Source organism: Salminus brasiliensis, chromosome 16 (genome assembly GCF_030463535.1).
Source record: "Salminus brasiliensis chromosome 16, fSalBra1.hap2, whole genome shotgun sequence".
NCBI lineage: Eukaryota > Metazoa > Chordata > Actinopteri > Characiformes > Bryconidae > Salminus > Salminus brasiliensis.
Genome location: NC_132893.1, coordinates 600,157 through 615,862, shown reverse-complemented (window position 1 = coordinate 615,862; position 15,706 = coordinate 600,157). Strand labels below are relative to the sequence as shown.

Below are 15,706 nucleotides of genomic sequence, written 5' to 3'. Positions count from 1 at the left end.
GAAGCAGCAGCTCCGCCATTTCATTCCCTGCGAGCGGATTCACTCTGCTGTGAAAATTCAGCACGAACAGCTCCAGGCTTTCACTGATCAGCTGGACGAGCGAGAGAGAGCGAGAGAGAGAGGCGCAGCTGCAGCACCAGGAGAGGAGGAGAAGGGGAGTGACAGAATCAGAGAAGGGGGAAGGGGGAAGGGGGAGGTCAGGGTGGGGGAGTTAGGGAGGTGTGGGGTTTTGGTGGGGTTTGAGGGTTTGTAGGGGTCATGGCGTGGCCGTGCATCGCCAGGGCGTGCTGCATGGCACGGTTCTGGAGCCAGCTGGACAAGGCCGACATCGCCGTGCCGCTGGTTTTCGTCAAGTACTCTGAGGCGTCAGAGGAGACGCAGCAGCTGCAGAAGGATCGGGAGCGGGAGAAGGATCGGGACCGAGAAAGGAATCGTGAGAGAGAGCGAGAAAAAGACAGACACCAGGACAGAACCCGAGAGCGGCTGCAGGAGAGAAGCCAGGAGCGGGATCAGGACAGGGATCGGGAAAGAAATCGGCAGGAAGTGGCCCGTGATGGTCGCGAGGATGCTCCTGGCTCTGTCATGCGGCAGGACTACAAGGCATGGAAGGTTCGCCCGGAGCCGAGCTGCAAGCCCAAGAGCGAATACCACGGCCCGGAGGTGCCCTTCGACAGCCAGACCCAATACCGCCAGGACTATAGGCCGTGGCCTCTGCCCAGGAAGGGCGATCACCCCTGGATACCCAAGCCAGGACTGGAGAGCGGCCTGGAGAAGAGCCAGATCGCAGATAAGGTGCAGGAGAAGGAGATGCTGATGGGGGAGAAGAAGAAGAGGCAGGTAAAAAGAGTGGAGAAGGAGAAGAAGGTCACCGCAGGAAACGAGGGGTCAGCAGAGGCCCCCGTTAGCGTGGGGAAGGGCAGGGAGGCCGTGGACGCTCTAAACCGCCAAATAAAGCAGGAGGTCGGTGGTGGGAGCTCGTACAGGTGAGCGCTGCTGCTGCTGCATGGAGATGTAGTTTGTGTCTAGTGATGGATACTTTTCAAAATCCATTTTTTGATCTGTGTGTGTGTGTGTGTGTGTGTGTGTGTGTGTGTGTGTGTAGTATACATGTGAAATGTGTCAACAGTGCCCAGCTACATTAATACACATACCAAACTGATTCATAGATACACATCACAAAGAGAATAACTGTTGAAAAATAAGTGGCTCTGCACTCATTTCCATGGTTATGCTGCATCTATTTCCATGGTTATGCTACACCTGTTTCCATGGTTACGCTACACCTATTTCTATGGTTACACTACACCTGTGATACACTCTCTACACTCACTTCGATGATAATGCTACACTTGAGGTTATCACCAACTTCCACTATTTCCATGGTTACTCTACACATATTTCCATGGTTACGCTAAATCCATTTCCATGATAATGCTACACTAATCGCCATGGTCATACCTTACTCATTTCTATGGTTACGCAGCATCTATTTCCATTTTTACACTATACACATTTCCGTGGTAACGAAATGCTACACCAGTTTCAATATTATTATTATTATTGTTGTTGTTGTTGTTTATTCATTTATTTTTTACCTGTATGTGTATTGAAGGTCAGTGGAAAGACTGGGCCCTAAATGAACTACCTCCACCCACCCCCACCCAATAACCTTGTGGTGGTAGATGAGAAACCCACAGTCTAAACTGTTTACATCCCCCCCACTGCTCGTTACATCAACCTCGTATCTCCAAGGCTAGAATAAACATGTGAACTTGTGGTCTAAGAGTTGAGTGTGTGTGTGTGTGTGTGTGTGTGTGTGAGTGTGTGTGTGTGTGTGTGTGAGTGTGTGGCGTGAGTGAGTGACGCAGCAGATCAGCTGTGTGCTAATCCGTTAGCGTGCTGCTGTGGTACGGTGCAGATGGCAGGAGTGCCGCAGCTGGCTTTATAAAAGAAGCGTCACAGCTTTCTCGAGAGAGTGTGTGTGTGTGTGTGAGAGAGAGAGAGAGAGAGAGAGAGTGGAGACCATACAGAAGGTCAAACCTTAAAATGTCTCACACTGCCGTCTTCACTGTGATGCAGTTGTTAAGGAAGCTGAGTTACGGCCTGTCTCCTCCTTTACAGACAGTCAGACAGACAGACAGTCAGACAGACAGACAGTCAGACAGAGTGGTAATCCCACATGGGCTGCAGGGTTACTGCAGCAACACACAGTCCCAGTGCAGTGGAGTCTACATACAGCAAAGACCAGTGTGAGCTTAACCAGTCCCAGTGCTCTCCTACAGGAAGACCAGTATTCCCAGTTCCCATCCAACACCTAGTTCATCTAAGCAGTCCTTCATTAAAGTAAATCAGATCAGCTGCTGGTAGAACACTGACCACTGACTTTATGTTTATTTGGGTTTATTCTGATGTTATATAGAGTTAATTACAGGTAGACACTCTCACTGACCACTGACTTTATGTTTATTAGGGTTTATTCTGATGTTATATAGAGTGAATTACAGGTAGACGCTCTCACTGACCACTGACTTTATGTTTATTAGGGTTTATTCTGATGTTATATAGAGTTAATTACAGGTAGACACTCTCACTGACCACTGACTTTATGTTCATTAGGGTTTATTCTAATGTTATATAGAGTTAATTACAGGTAGACACTCTCACAGACCACTGACTTTATGTTCATTAGGGTTTATTCTAATGTTATATACAGTTAATTACAGGTAGACACTCTCACTGACCACTGACTTTCACATTGCTAAGCCAGCACACTCTAAGAGAAGCACTCAGACCTCCCAGCTTAGCTTAATGTGGCATCCAGTCCAGCCCTCGGTTGACATCAGCTCTGACCACTGAGGCTCTCAAAACTCTACTGAAACCTTACTGAGACTCCAGTCCTGTCCAGTCCTTCCGCTTCCGCTTTGTGAACCACAAACGGGCATGGGCAGTTACTGAGCATTTCTGAGATGTCTTTAGCCGGTAGGGAAACTCAGAGGCATCTGTCACTCAGATCCACTCTCTTTTCTTCTTCACACAATAGAAAACTAAAGGCTGCGGGATTTCAATTCCCTGAACTCAGCCGGCTGCCTCCAAACACAAACACCGACGCCTCTCAAAAAGAAAGGAGGCAGGAGCGATCTGGACTGAACAGCCTCCACCAAAGCCTCCACCACGTCAGTCTCTTTCAGACAGGAGAAAAGCACTGGGGTTTAACAGGAAGGCAGGAAGCTGTTTTAGTGTTTTAGTGGAGATTAGTGGAGAGTTATACTGACTAAATGGACAAAAGTATTGGGACACCTGTTCATTCCTTCAGTGTTTGTTGGATTAACTGTCTCTACTGTGCAGAGAAGAAAGTGTTTCTACTAGATTTTGGAGGAGCAGCATTGCTGTGAGGATTTGATTGCATTCAGCCACAAGAGCAGCGCTAGTGAGGTCAGGATGTTGGATGATTGATCACCACCCCACCTCATCATCCCCAACTCCTTAACTCATCCCATCCACCATCGCTCCAGAGAGCACAATTCCTCCACTGCTCCACAGCTCCTCAATGCTGGGGGGCTTTATACCCCTCTAGCCCACGCCTGGCATTATTAGGCAGCATGGAGCCAATAGGGTCATGATGTTGATCTGCTCCAGAGAGTCCTATTCTATTGGCAGTACTTCTTCTCTACAGGGACTAGACAAGCTGTGTGTGCATTTGTAAGATTTGTTTTTGTCTGTGTGTGTGTGTGTGTGTGTAATCAGGACTGGAGGCGTGCTTGGCTGGAACTCAAACACACCCACACACACAAACACCCATTCTTGCCTCCACACTTAAGAGTGCTAAACCTGTTACTAAACCAGTATACAACCATTACTCCACTCGGCATCCACACACACACACACACACACACACACACACACACACACACACAAACGAGTGTTTAACTATTAAACACATGAATGTTCAGCCCTAAACACAGAGCAGTGACAGAGCCATTGCTCGGTCCGTCAGCACTGTGCACTAGCCACTAGTCGAGCAGTGTCTCTGGTTTGCTGTGAGCTATTTTACTTATATAATAGTGAGGTCAGGAGGTCAGTGAGCTATTACACTCCTGGATACCCAGGAAATCAGTAACCCACACCCCTTTCATAGCTGTGTGTGTGTCCTGTATATAGTCGAGCCGTGGAGGTAAAGCAGTGTTACAGCTCAGCCTCAGAGATCAATAATGTGGAGCAGCAGAGAGCGAGCGAGTGCACGAGAGAGAGAGAGAGAGAGAGAGAGAAACCTCTGTCCAAGCACTTTCACTGGTCTCATTTCTATTCTGCTGGAGTGCTCTAGTGGAAGTGTGACTGGGTGAGTGAGGGCTGTAGGATCAGCGGCGCAGTGCTGACGCAGCATGAATATTAAAGCAATTCCCACTTTATTTATTTGACAGATGCTCTGCACGTCCAAATATTTGTGGACACCCCTTCTAACAGATGCATTTAGCTGCTTTAAGTTGCACCCATTGCTGACTCAGATGTGCAAATACACACACACACACACTCACAGATTGTTTAGTCACTGTAGAAAAGCACTGCCAATAGAATAGGACTCAACCAAACATGACCCTACTGGCTCCATGCTGCCTAATGCCAGGCACGCTTGCCACTGAATTCAATCAAATCCTCACAGCAATGCTCCTTCTCCAAAATCTAGTAGAAAGTCTTCTTCTCTGGACAGTAGAGACAGTCACTCCAACAGATGCAGGGGAGACTCTTTTAATATCCTTGATTTCAGAAGAATCAATGAATAAGCAGTCCCAATACTTTTGTCCATTTTATCTGTTGGGCACTAAAATGCTAAATATGTCCTGGTCTGGTTGAACGCCATATTACAGAGATGTGGTGCCAAGCTTGTACCCAGAATGCACTGCTCTGGCATTGCTTCTCCTCTCCCTATGGTGCCAATGCATCACCATGGCAACAAGGCTGAGGAAACGAAGACCAGACCGGACTCTGTGCGCTCCAAAAGGCCGCTCTCTTGCCAGAGGTCGTCAGGTTCAAGTGTGTGAGTTAGAGCGGATAATGTCGGAGCGACGTCAGGACTTACACCACAGCCCGGATTACATAACACTCAGCTCCGGTCACATCAGCCTCATCTCTGCAGTGCTCACAGAACCTCCCCAGGAGAACCACCGTAGGAGACTCAAAAGGAGAACCTCCCTAAAAGCTTGAGAAAGAACCACTGAAAGGAACCAAGACTCAAGCGGAGAACATTTCTCAAAAAGAGAAGAACCAAGACTCAAAAAGAGAACCTGAGGTTCTCATCAGTAGCACCACCACACAGCTCCACTGCTCCACAGCTCAATGTTGATCTGCTCCAGAGAGTCCTATTCTATTGGCAGTACTTCTTCTCTACAGGGACTGGACGGTATTAGAAGAGGCGTCCACAAACATTTGGACATGTTGTGTATTGAAATTAGAGAGAGCATTTTTTTGGAGATGTGAGGTTTTGTTCTGACAGAGATGATCAGAGCACTGGGGAAACGCAGAGGCTGCTGTCAATCAAATCAGCGACTGCTATTCTTCTCCTCACAATGGAAGGAGCTGAAGGAGGCTGATTGCAGTGCATTGCCACGGCGACGAGAGACAGACAGATTTCCATGGTTCTGTGACTCTGCTTGTTCCATGGATACAGTAGGGTTGATAACAATGCCGCTGGTGTCCCAGGGTACCACGGGTGCTTGGTACTGAATCCAAACCCGTTCACTAACCAACACGGACCTCTTACACTGCACAGACCAGCAGCTCTCCGCAGTGAGCACACAGCCAAGTCTTCAGCACATGTTTCTACACTACATGTCCAAATGTTTGTGGACACCCCCTCTAATGAATGCATTCAGCTACTTTAAGTTGCTGACACAGATGTGCAAATGCACACACACAGCTTGTCTAGTCCCTGTAGAGAAGAACTGCCAATAGAATAGGACTCTCTGGAGCAGATGAACCAAACATGACCCTACTGGCTACATCATCATGACCCTATTGGCTCCATGCTGCCTAATGTCAGGCGTGGGCTAGAGGAGTATAAAGCCCCCCAGCATTGAGGAGCTGTGGAGCAGTAGAGGAACTGTGTTCTCTGGAATGATGGTGGTGGAGCTCAATCCAGTACTTTTAGATGGGGTGAGTTGGGGTGTTGCTAAATGCAATCAAATCCTCACAGCAATGCTGCTCCTAAATCTAGTAGAAAGTCTTCTTCTCTGGACAGTAGAGACAGTTACTGCAACAGAAGCAGGATCAGCTCTTTAATACTCTTGATTTCAGAAGAAACAGTGAGCAATGTGCAATGAGCAGGTGTCCCAATACTTTCGCCCATGTAGTGTGCGCCTTCACTGATTCAGCCCCAGGAAAAGGACATTGCCATGGCAAACAAACAGGCAAACAGGTCAGGGTGATGCAGCAGAGTGAATAGCTGAGTGTTCCCCCGTGACACATCACATCATTCCCCTGGGCTTTAAAGCACAGAACCCCTCAGCTGCACACTACTGAACAGCAGACTTTCAGACAGACACACACTGCTCAGGTCACCCGCCCCACCGCTGCTCTTCACTGGAACACACTGTAGGAGGGTGGTGTGTGTTGGGGAGTGATGTAGTTCTCGGAGATGGTAGCTGAGCTTGCTTCTCGCTCAGACCTTGATGTGATTGTGTAGAAAAGTGAGCTGCTGCTCAGAATATTTGCTGTAATGAGGCTGTAGAGCACTGGCCTCTCCAGCCAGGACACTAACGGCGTTCCTTAATCAATATCAGTTCATCACCCTGAGACAGGAGTCCGGCCAGACAGAGCCAGAGACAGAGAGAGGGACAGCCAGTGAGACAGAACCTCCTCATACCGTCCAATAACCCTCGCTTTAACCCTGTCTTTACAATATAATTACTAAGTATTACTAAAAACTTACTAAGCATTACTAAAGAATTACTAAGCATATCTAATTACCAAATATTACTTAATAATTACATAGTATAACTAAAAATGTACTTAGTATGACTAAATAATTACTACACATTACTAAATAATTACTAAGCGTTACTAAATAATGTCCAAATATTACAAAATTATTACTATATATTACTTAAAACTTACTAAGTATTACTAAATCATTACAAAATATTACTAAATAATTACTAAGTATAACTAAATAATTACCAAATATTACTAAATAATGATAAAGTATTACTAAATTAAAATTAAAGTACTGATTTGTCATCCTTCAAATCACACTAATAATCAACTAATAATCAATAATCAACAATATTTCAATAGAAACACATGAAAAGTAGTAGTTTAACAAAGTGAAAGAGGCAAGTAGGTTCTTTAGGCTTCTTAAAGGTTCTTTACACTCAATCTCCAACTGGACACCAGCAAGGCGGAGCTACAAGACAGGGGTTTCTGATAAAGTGGCCGGGGTGGGGAGGTGTAGTAAGGTGTAGTTGTGATTGCATTAATAAGCATCTCATGTGTTCTCGGTTCTCCAGGACGGAGTTTAAAGCTTACACAGATGTTAAGCCAGTGAAACTGATCCGGGCCAAGTCTCAGTACCACCCTCCAGACGAAAAGACCAACCTGGAGACCAGCTATAGCGCCACCTTCAGGGGAGAGCAGGCAAAGGCACAGCCTGCCGACAACAAGGCCCTGGAGAGGAGGAGAATACGATCGCTGTACAGTGAGCCGTACCTAGAGCCTAGCAAGGTAAGAGAGCAGTTGGAGATATTTCTGTGAGTGTGTGTGTGAGTGTGTGTGTGTGTGTGTGTGTGTGTGTGAGTGTGTGTGTGAGTGTGTGTGTGTGTGTGTGTGTGTGTGTGTGTGAGTGTGTGAGTGTGTGTGTGAGTGTGTCTGTGAGTGTGTGTGTGTTTAGTCCAGAGTGTAAGACAGCATTTCTTGGCAGTACTTCAGCAGTCGATTGCTTGCCACTGCGTGGTTATGCAGTGGCATTTTTCAGAAGTTTATCACGGCCCAGTTTCTTGGTGCCTGGGCTGCAGTTTGTCACTGCCTCATTATTATGCTGCTGGACACACTGCGCATAGATCCTGCCTTTAGAGGCCTTTATAAGACGGGGGGGTCACTCCCACCTCTGAATCTGTGTAAAGACTCCAGTGAAGCCAGTAGAGTTTTGCTGGTGTTTACCTGGAGTAGTTCTCCACTGGTGCTCCTGTCAAACACCTGTCCAGTGGTACGAGTGTCCACTTGTGTTCTCTTAACTGGGGTGATGTCCCTGTGTATGATTGGCCATTGATGTGTTGTTTTTATTGCTGTGTTTACTGATGTGTTTGTCTATTTTTTTGCCTTTGCTGAGGTTGTGACTGTTCATTTGTGTCCCCCTGAAGAGAGTGTCCACTGATGTGACTGTTCATTTATGGGTTTCCTTATAGAGTTTGTCCACTAGTGTGACTGTTCATTTATGTGTTCCCCTGTGGAGACTGTCCACTGGTATGACTGTTCATTTATATGTTCCCAGATTGTCCTCTGGTATGACTGTTTGTTTATGGGTTCCTTCGTAGAGACTGTCCACTGGTGTGACTGTTCATTTGTGTTCACCTGTAGAGACTGTCCACTGGTGTGACTGTTCATTTGTGTGTTTCTTTATAGAGACTGTCCACTGCTGTGATTACTCATTTGTGTTGCGTTGTGGAGATGATCTATTAGTGTGACTGTTCATTTGTGTTCTCCTATAGGCTGTCCACTGGTGTGACTGTTCACCTGTGTGTTTCGGTGTGCAAGCTTACATTGCTGTTCTCCTTACCCACACTTTAATGCTGATCCACAGGTGGACAGAACAAGTCTTCCTCGTTCCAAACCAAAAAAGGCCACCTCCGTGTCCACCTCCCAGAGCAAAGCTGTGAAGAAGTCCAAGGAGAAGCAGGCGGCCTCGGTGCGAGGCTCCAAAAAGAAAAGCTCGGAGAACCAGCCGGAGAGGCAGCCGGCGCAGGGCGACAAGGAGAAAAGTAAAGAGATGAACAACAAACTGGCTGAGGCGAAAGAGTAAAAACCATTGCACTTCTACTTTCATTTACTCTCTTCCAGAACGCGGCTAAACGCTGACGAAGGCTGCAAAATAATCCATTAAGAGGTTCTCATTCATCGACTGTTCTGTCTGTAGCCCCGTTCTCTTTCTTTCAGATCCACGCGTCCCTGTCCCTGTCCCTGTCCCTGTCCCTGTCTTCCTTTCCTCTTCTGCGTCTCTCTGATTCTCCATCTTTTCTTCTGTCTGGATTTTCCGTCTACTGCTGCCTCCCTCTCTCTCTCTCTCTCTCTCTCTCTCTCTCCTGGTCTGTCCTTTTCTCTGGTTCTTGTCTCTCTCTGTGTTTCTCCACCTCTCCCCCTCCGCCCACCTCCCCAAACTCACTGGGTTGTTGTGGTTGTGAAATGTCAGGGTTTTCTCTCCACGCTGCCCCTCATCACGTGACTACCCATGATGTGGGGGCGTTTGCATTTGCATCCTGCTCCTCCACCCGCCATCCGCTCCCTCTCCTCGTCTCCACGGCGAGGTCTCCATGGCAACCACCCCCCCTCCCCACCACCACCACCACACCCCCGGTTGGCCAATGGATGGTTCTGTAATGTTGCATGGAGCGATTTGACTGTGTGGTTTGGCTTTCATCTGCACAGATCACAGATCGCTGGGATGCATTTATCAAGGATGTTTTTCTCCAGCAGTGGGAACATCAGACTGACTCTCTGAGATTGGAGATTCGGGGGGAATTATGCCGCACTAACCTCTAAAGAGAACTGGATCACTTCTCCAAACACAAAAACCTTTGATAAATGTGCAGCTTGGGTATTGATCGTTTGCCTGCTTCGCCTCTTGTGTATGCTGTGTTTTCGCCGATTAAGCGCCCAGATTGGCCTCTCAAAGTAAGATCACTCTGGAGCTCGGCCGATTACTGACTTACTGTCCTTGTTGGTTTGTTTACTTCAGGCTCTGAATGTGTAAACCACCCAACAACACCAAGGATAATAGGGTCATTAGAGGACCTATTCCATCATCATCATTTCCTACCAATCACAGCGGGACTATTGAGTTACGCTAAAGTCTCGCTGTAATTTGCTCTCTGGTTTGGGTCTATGTTGCTAGGACAACCAACTAGATTATGGTGGTTAACATGGTTAAGGGATGAACTGTAAATTTGTCTTTTGATAGATTAGACATTAGGTGTTGGCGTGTTGGATGTGTCACTGTATTAAATAAATAAACGGATAAGAGACAAAGTGAAGATACAGACAGGGAGTATAAGCAAACTTCGACCACATGTAAACATGTTTTCCTTATCTATACAGGGGAGGGGTGCAACAGCCACACCCTAAAATTCACACTAGAGCCAAAACACACACCCCCATCCACCCCTCTCCACACACACACCTCGTCACGGTACCCCTTCCCCAATGTGATTAGCCCTGCCGGGACAGATGGCCGATCCCCATGGCTGTAAAAGTCCAGAGATTAGCTTTAGAACGAAATGAAGAGCTGCTTGATATTCATATCGATTCCATTTATTCATTATTAATGGAGCTTTTAATGTCTGGTACCCCCCCCCCCCTCCTCCTCCTCTTGCCCCCTCCCTGGTTTGTCCTGTGGTGTGTTGGTGAACTGACTGTTCTCTCTTTTGTGTTTTCGTCTTCGAGGTGCTGGTAAGTTGAATGCAGTCCATGTGGAATGCTTTCCCTCTCTGTGCATGTTTTGGTTCATTTTCCATGATTACTATGGCTTTCTCTGAAGATTCAGGCTCATGACTTCATAAGAACGCTGGTTTATGTGTGCCGCTACACACCCATGTTACACATTTAGGTTAATGTAATCTTTCACTAAAGCAGGAAGGTCAACAAGGTCAAATGTCAGTGATGGTACCTCTGAACACCCACCAAATATATGTCCAAATATTTGTGGACACCCCTTCTAATGAACGCATTCAACTACTTTAAGTGGCCCCCATTGCTGATGCACACACATGCACACAGCTTGTCTAGTCCCTCTGGCTCCATGCTGCCTAATAATGCCAGGCGTGGGCTAGAGGGGTATAAAGCCCCCCAGCATTGAGCTGTGGAGCAGTGGAGGAACTGTGTTCTCTGGAATGATGGTGGTGGAGCTCCATCCAGTACTTTTGGATGGGATGAGGTGGGGATGATGAGGTGGGGTGATCATCATTCAACATCCTGACCTCACTAAAGCGCTTGTAGTTGAATGCAATTAAATCCTCACAGCAATGCTCCTCCAGAATCTACTAGAAAGTCTTCTTCTCTGGACAGTAGAGACAGTTACTCCAACAGAAGCAGGATCAGCTCTTTTAATAACCTTGATTTCAGGTGTCCCAATACTTTTGTCCATTTGTGAAAATGATGGCAGTGAACAGAAAGCCAGAACACTGCTGAAGTATTTCCTTTATGTGGGAATGAGACACACATCTGAATCAAGCCGATTCCGGACCACCGCCCAGTCCGACTGTGATTAAATCAGAGATGTTTGAGTTCCTGGGTTCTGAGTTCTGTTGAGAACCATGCTTTGCATTTTGTGTTGTATCATGGGCCACCCCTCTGCCAGCCCTCTGTCTGTCTCCGCTCTCATCTGTTTTCGCAAATGGATGTCCCTCCTCCCTCGCCTGCCTCTCGTCCTCCATGTCCATTCTGGATGCTCCAAAGCTCTGTGGTCTCTGTAGCCTACATGTATGTCTGAGTATTGTATCACAGGCTTGTGCCTCCAAGCCCGGTTGGGGAAAATCAGGCTTAAAACTGACCCACTTTCAGATGCTGATCCACAACAGCAATTCCTCATTCACTGGAATTCCAGAAAAAAGCTAATTCAGGGCACACACAAAACACCTGGACTTGAATTCTGGGGAATTCTGGAATTAACATAGAATGGATTTGCTCATCCTTGTTCTGGAAGCTTTTGGGCCACCAGTTTCAGATCATTGGCTTTTAACTGCTAGTTTTGAGCTACCAGTTTCAGACCACTGGTTTTGGGCTGCTGGCTTTAGGCCACTGACTACGGGCTACCAGTTTCAGACCGATGGCTTTTGACTGCCAGTTTTGAGGTTTCAGGCCTACTGGAGATTGGGGTGGCAGTTTTGGGCCACCAGTTTTAGGCCATCGGTTCTGGGGCAGTAGTTCCAGGCCACTGGCTTCGGGCTACCAGTTTCAGGCTGCTGGTTTTGAGCTGCTGGCTTTAGGCCACACGACTTCGAGCTACCAGTTTTAGACCGCTGGTATTGGGCCGCTTGCTTTAGGCCACATGACTTCGGGCTACCAGTTTCAGACCATTGGCTTTGGACTACCAGTTTTGGGCCTGTGGCTTTGGCTGGCGGTTTTGGGTCACTGATTTCAGGCCACCGGTTTTAGGCCAGTCTCTGCTCTGTGTGAGCGCGGTGCATCATGAGGGCCTTTTCATGGACATTTTGCAGCCGTCGGTGGGGCGTACATTAAAGGAACATTAACACGTGGAGGAAGGGAGTGGTACGGCATCCAAAAAAAAGACAGACAAAGGGTTCGGGTGGGGTCGTACATGTTCATTAAACATTAAACATGCGTGCTTAGCACTGGTGCTATCTGTACCTCCATGCATTACTCAAAAGAGTGGAAAGAAAAAACACACGGCTGAAAAGAGTGGTGTGACGGGGCGACGAATATAACCTGATGTGATGATGTGATGTGTGCTTTCTCTCTGCTTGCTCTTATTTATCGACAAATACTGCTAATAAATGCAAACGCAGAAACAGAAGTGTCTGGGTTCGTTTTGTTTGAGAAGTGAGAGGGTTTTGGGAAGCGAACGGTAGGTGAACATGGATGTCTGTGTGTGGTGTCTCTGTTGTCTTGGTGTCTCGTCTCTCTCACTGTCGTTTGTTTTTTAATTGCGTGTAAGGAAAGTCCACATGGAAGAGAAGTCCGCCTCTCTGACGCAGTAGAGTAGAGCTGATGGTTGTGGTTGATTTCACACATTTTTTGTGTTCATGTGTCCACTGGAAACGGTGCTGGCATCCTTTCACGCCGTGCATGTTGCCGTGTGGTGAGAGTTCAGAAATATATTCCTTTGCATCGTGATTGAATCCAATATATTTCAGAGCCTGCAACATGTACACACCAGTACAGGATGCCAAGCACCTTGTTCCAGAATCACCTGTCTTTATCTATGTTTCAAAACTGAGGTTTAAAGGAAGTCGATCGTTTCAGAGCTCAGACCAGCTGTAGTCAGAATCTGCTGGGAAATGCTGTATTTTATCACCCTCATCTTTAACACAGGTGGAAGCGGACATTGTTCTCATCGATATTTACTAACAACATTTGTTTGACTGTGATTTGATTTGATTGGCTTTGTAAATGTGCTTTTATCGTGACCTTTTGACCTTTGGAGCTGCAATTGAAATTCTCCTTCTCGTTCATTTGAAGGGTTGTGCTAAAACAGTACCACTACATTCAGCTCTGCCAACCCATCCGAGATATTGGTTGGGTGCAGACGCTAAAGCAACACCTGTGGCGCTGTGCACTACCTGACCCAAGGTAACACACCTGAGATCAGCACAGCCTTTATTAACCCTTAGAAGTTTGAAGGTACTGTTGTCAGTGAAACTACCACTCCAGAAATGATCTTCATATTAGATTCATATAAAAAACAGTAGGAATTTTACAACTGCGACTTCTAAGGGTTAAGCTCTGACCTGCACTTTAGACGGCACTGCGAAACAATTTGTTGAATAATATAAATATATTAATAAGCTCCCAGAATAACAGATGAATTGTCACTGTGTGTGTTTAAGGTGGTAGTAGCATCAGTCCCCTTCAGATGGCGCTGCATGAGGATGATGGGGCTATAAATACCTGTGTGATGGGGTTTATAGATTGAGAAGACATGGGACAGTGCAGTGAGGGTCTCCATGGATGTGTGGAAAATAGGGGTGCAAAGCAGATGCAGTTAATGATTGGCTAAAAGGAGTGACTGCATCTGGGCGTGGCCAAAGACCCCAGTGTGAAGGAAGGAGCTGAATCTGCAGGTGGATGGAAGCTTACGGTCATACAGGTCAACCAGCAGTGGCAGAAATCCCAGTGCGAGCCATTTTCCATACATTCAACGAGACCCTGACTGCACTGTACCTCCTCTTCTCTATAAACTTCTTCTATAAACCCCATCACACACCCCACAGGTATTAATAGCCCCATAATCCTTGTGCAGCGCCATCTGCAAGAGCCCAAAGTTACTACCACCTTAAACACGCAGAGTGATAAATATTTTGTCCAGGGAGCTTATAATTGAATATATATATATATATGTATGTATATGTATATATATATATATTCTGGACATATTTACATATAATATATATAATAAAAATATATATTCTTACAAAATCATAAATATTAGATATTCTGGGCATTAGATAATCTGGAGATTGTTCCTATAGATCAGATGAGGCTAATGTATAATCTCTTCAATAAGGAAGTGCTAGTGGATGATTTTGGGAAACATGAACGTCATATCCGTCTCTCATCAGGAACTATTAATTACACCATGCTTTGATTTGGATCCCCATGTTTTCTCTTCCATATGGAAAGTGTAGGGTCACGGGGGTAACGTACAGCACTGTTGGCTCATGTGTGTTGTCATTTCTCTAAAGTTAACGTTACATACCCAATGGTTCTTCATCCTTTCCCTAAAGGATGCCAAGGACTCGTTCTGTCTGCAGTGTATGCTGTGTATGGATGTTGCCCTTCATTAGGAGCTGCTGTAGGATCGCGTGTAGGTCTCGTTAGTCTGAGAAGTAGGTCGAGGCAAATCAAAGGCTTGTAACGAATGCGTAATTTCCAACCTTGGGATCGCCGTACATTCAGACGTTCAGTGGGGTTGAGCCGAGACTGATACTCAGTAATATTTTACTTCATGTATTTGATGGCATGCAACTAGCGTACGGGCCTACAATTACAGGAACGTGCTGATGTTTGGACGCTTTACTGGTGTCTTTTTAGAGCTCTCCTGCAAAATGATATCTTAGTAAAGTGAAATCCGTCTGGAATCTAGTCTGAGCATCTATTGTGTCTCATTGTAAGATTATTTTAATATTATTTTAATTATTTCGAGATGTTTCTACTTGCTTTAAGTCATTGTAAGTGGTGAAAGTGACTTGTTTAAAGCTTTAGAGGAAGAAATGTCTATGTATTAATGGAATAAGATACATTCAGCAGAACCAGTGACTTAAAACAAGTAAGAAATAACAAGAAATAAGTCAAATATTCATACAAAATGAGAAATATTAGATATTTCGACTGGATTTAGAAAGATTTCGTTTGCAAAGATATCAATAATTATTTTCATTGCTTTATCACTTAACAGAATTAGAGCTTAAGTGTATTAGCTAATAGTACCGTACATTATGATATATTATTGACAGAATGTGCTACAGTTCTAACGTTCTGCTCTGCTATAGTGGATTATTATGTGCAGTATTTGTCTTCTTACCTGTTACCCGTAAGTGTGTGCTCGTGTTGTAATTTCTCTGTACCCAAAAACCCTGTTTTGTCTTGAACATCCTGACACATCTACCACGCTGCCAGGTCAAAAAACCCATGGCTCAATATTCCACTACTGTATCAGGGTGTAAACCCTGTGAGGGCAAAGAGCTTAAAGCCCACAAACACGGTTTCTCCACTGTCAGGATGTTCAAGGCTTCCTCTCTGTTCCACTGAGGCTTTTAATGTGCCCTCG

The 15,706-nt window shown here is 45.9% G+C and overlaps 1 protein-coding gene across 1 annotated transcript; it reads left to right on the top strand.

Moving 5' to 3' along the window:
* The first annotated feature begins 231 nt into the window (after window positions 1-231).
* On the top strand, window positions 232-12,733 carry map6a (microtubule-associated protein 6a). The gene is made up of 3 exons (XM_072658769.1): window positions 232-983; window positions 7,500-7,713; window positions 8,789-12,733. The coding sequence occupies exons 1-3, from the start codon at window positions 259-261 to the stop codon at window positions 9,005-9,007; spliced, it is 1,158 nt and encodes a 385-aa protein (XP_072514870.1). The 5' UTR covers window positions 232-258; the 3' UTR covers window positions 9,008-12,733.
* The last annotated feature ends 2,973 nt before the right edge of the window (window positions 12,734-15,706 follow it).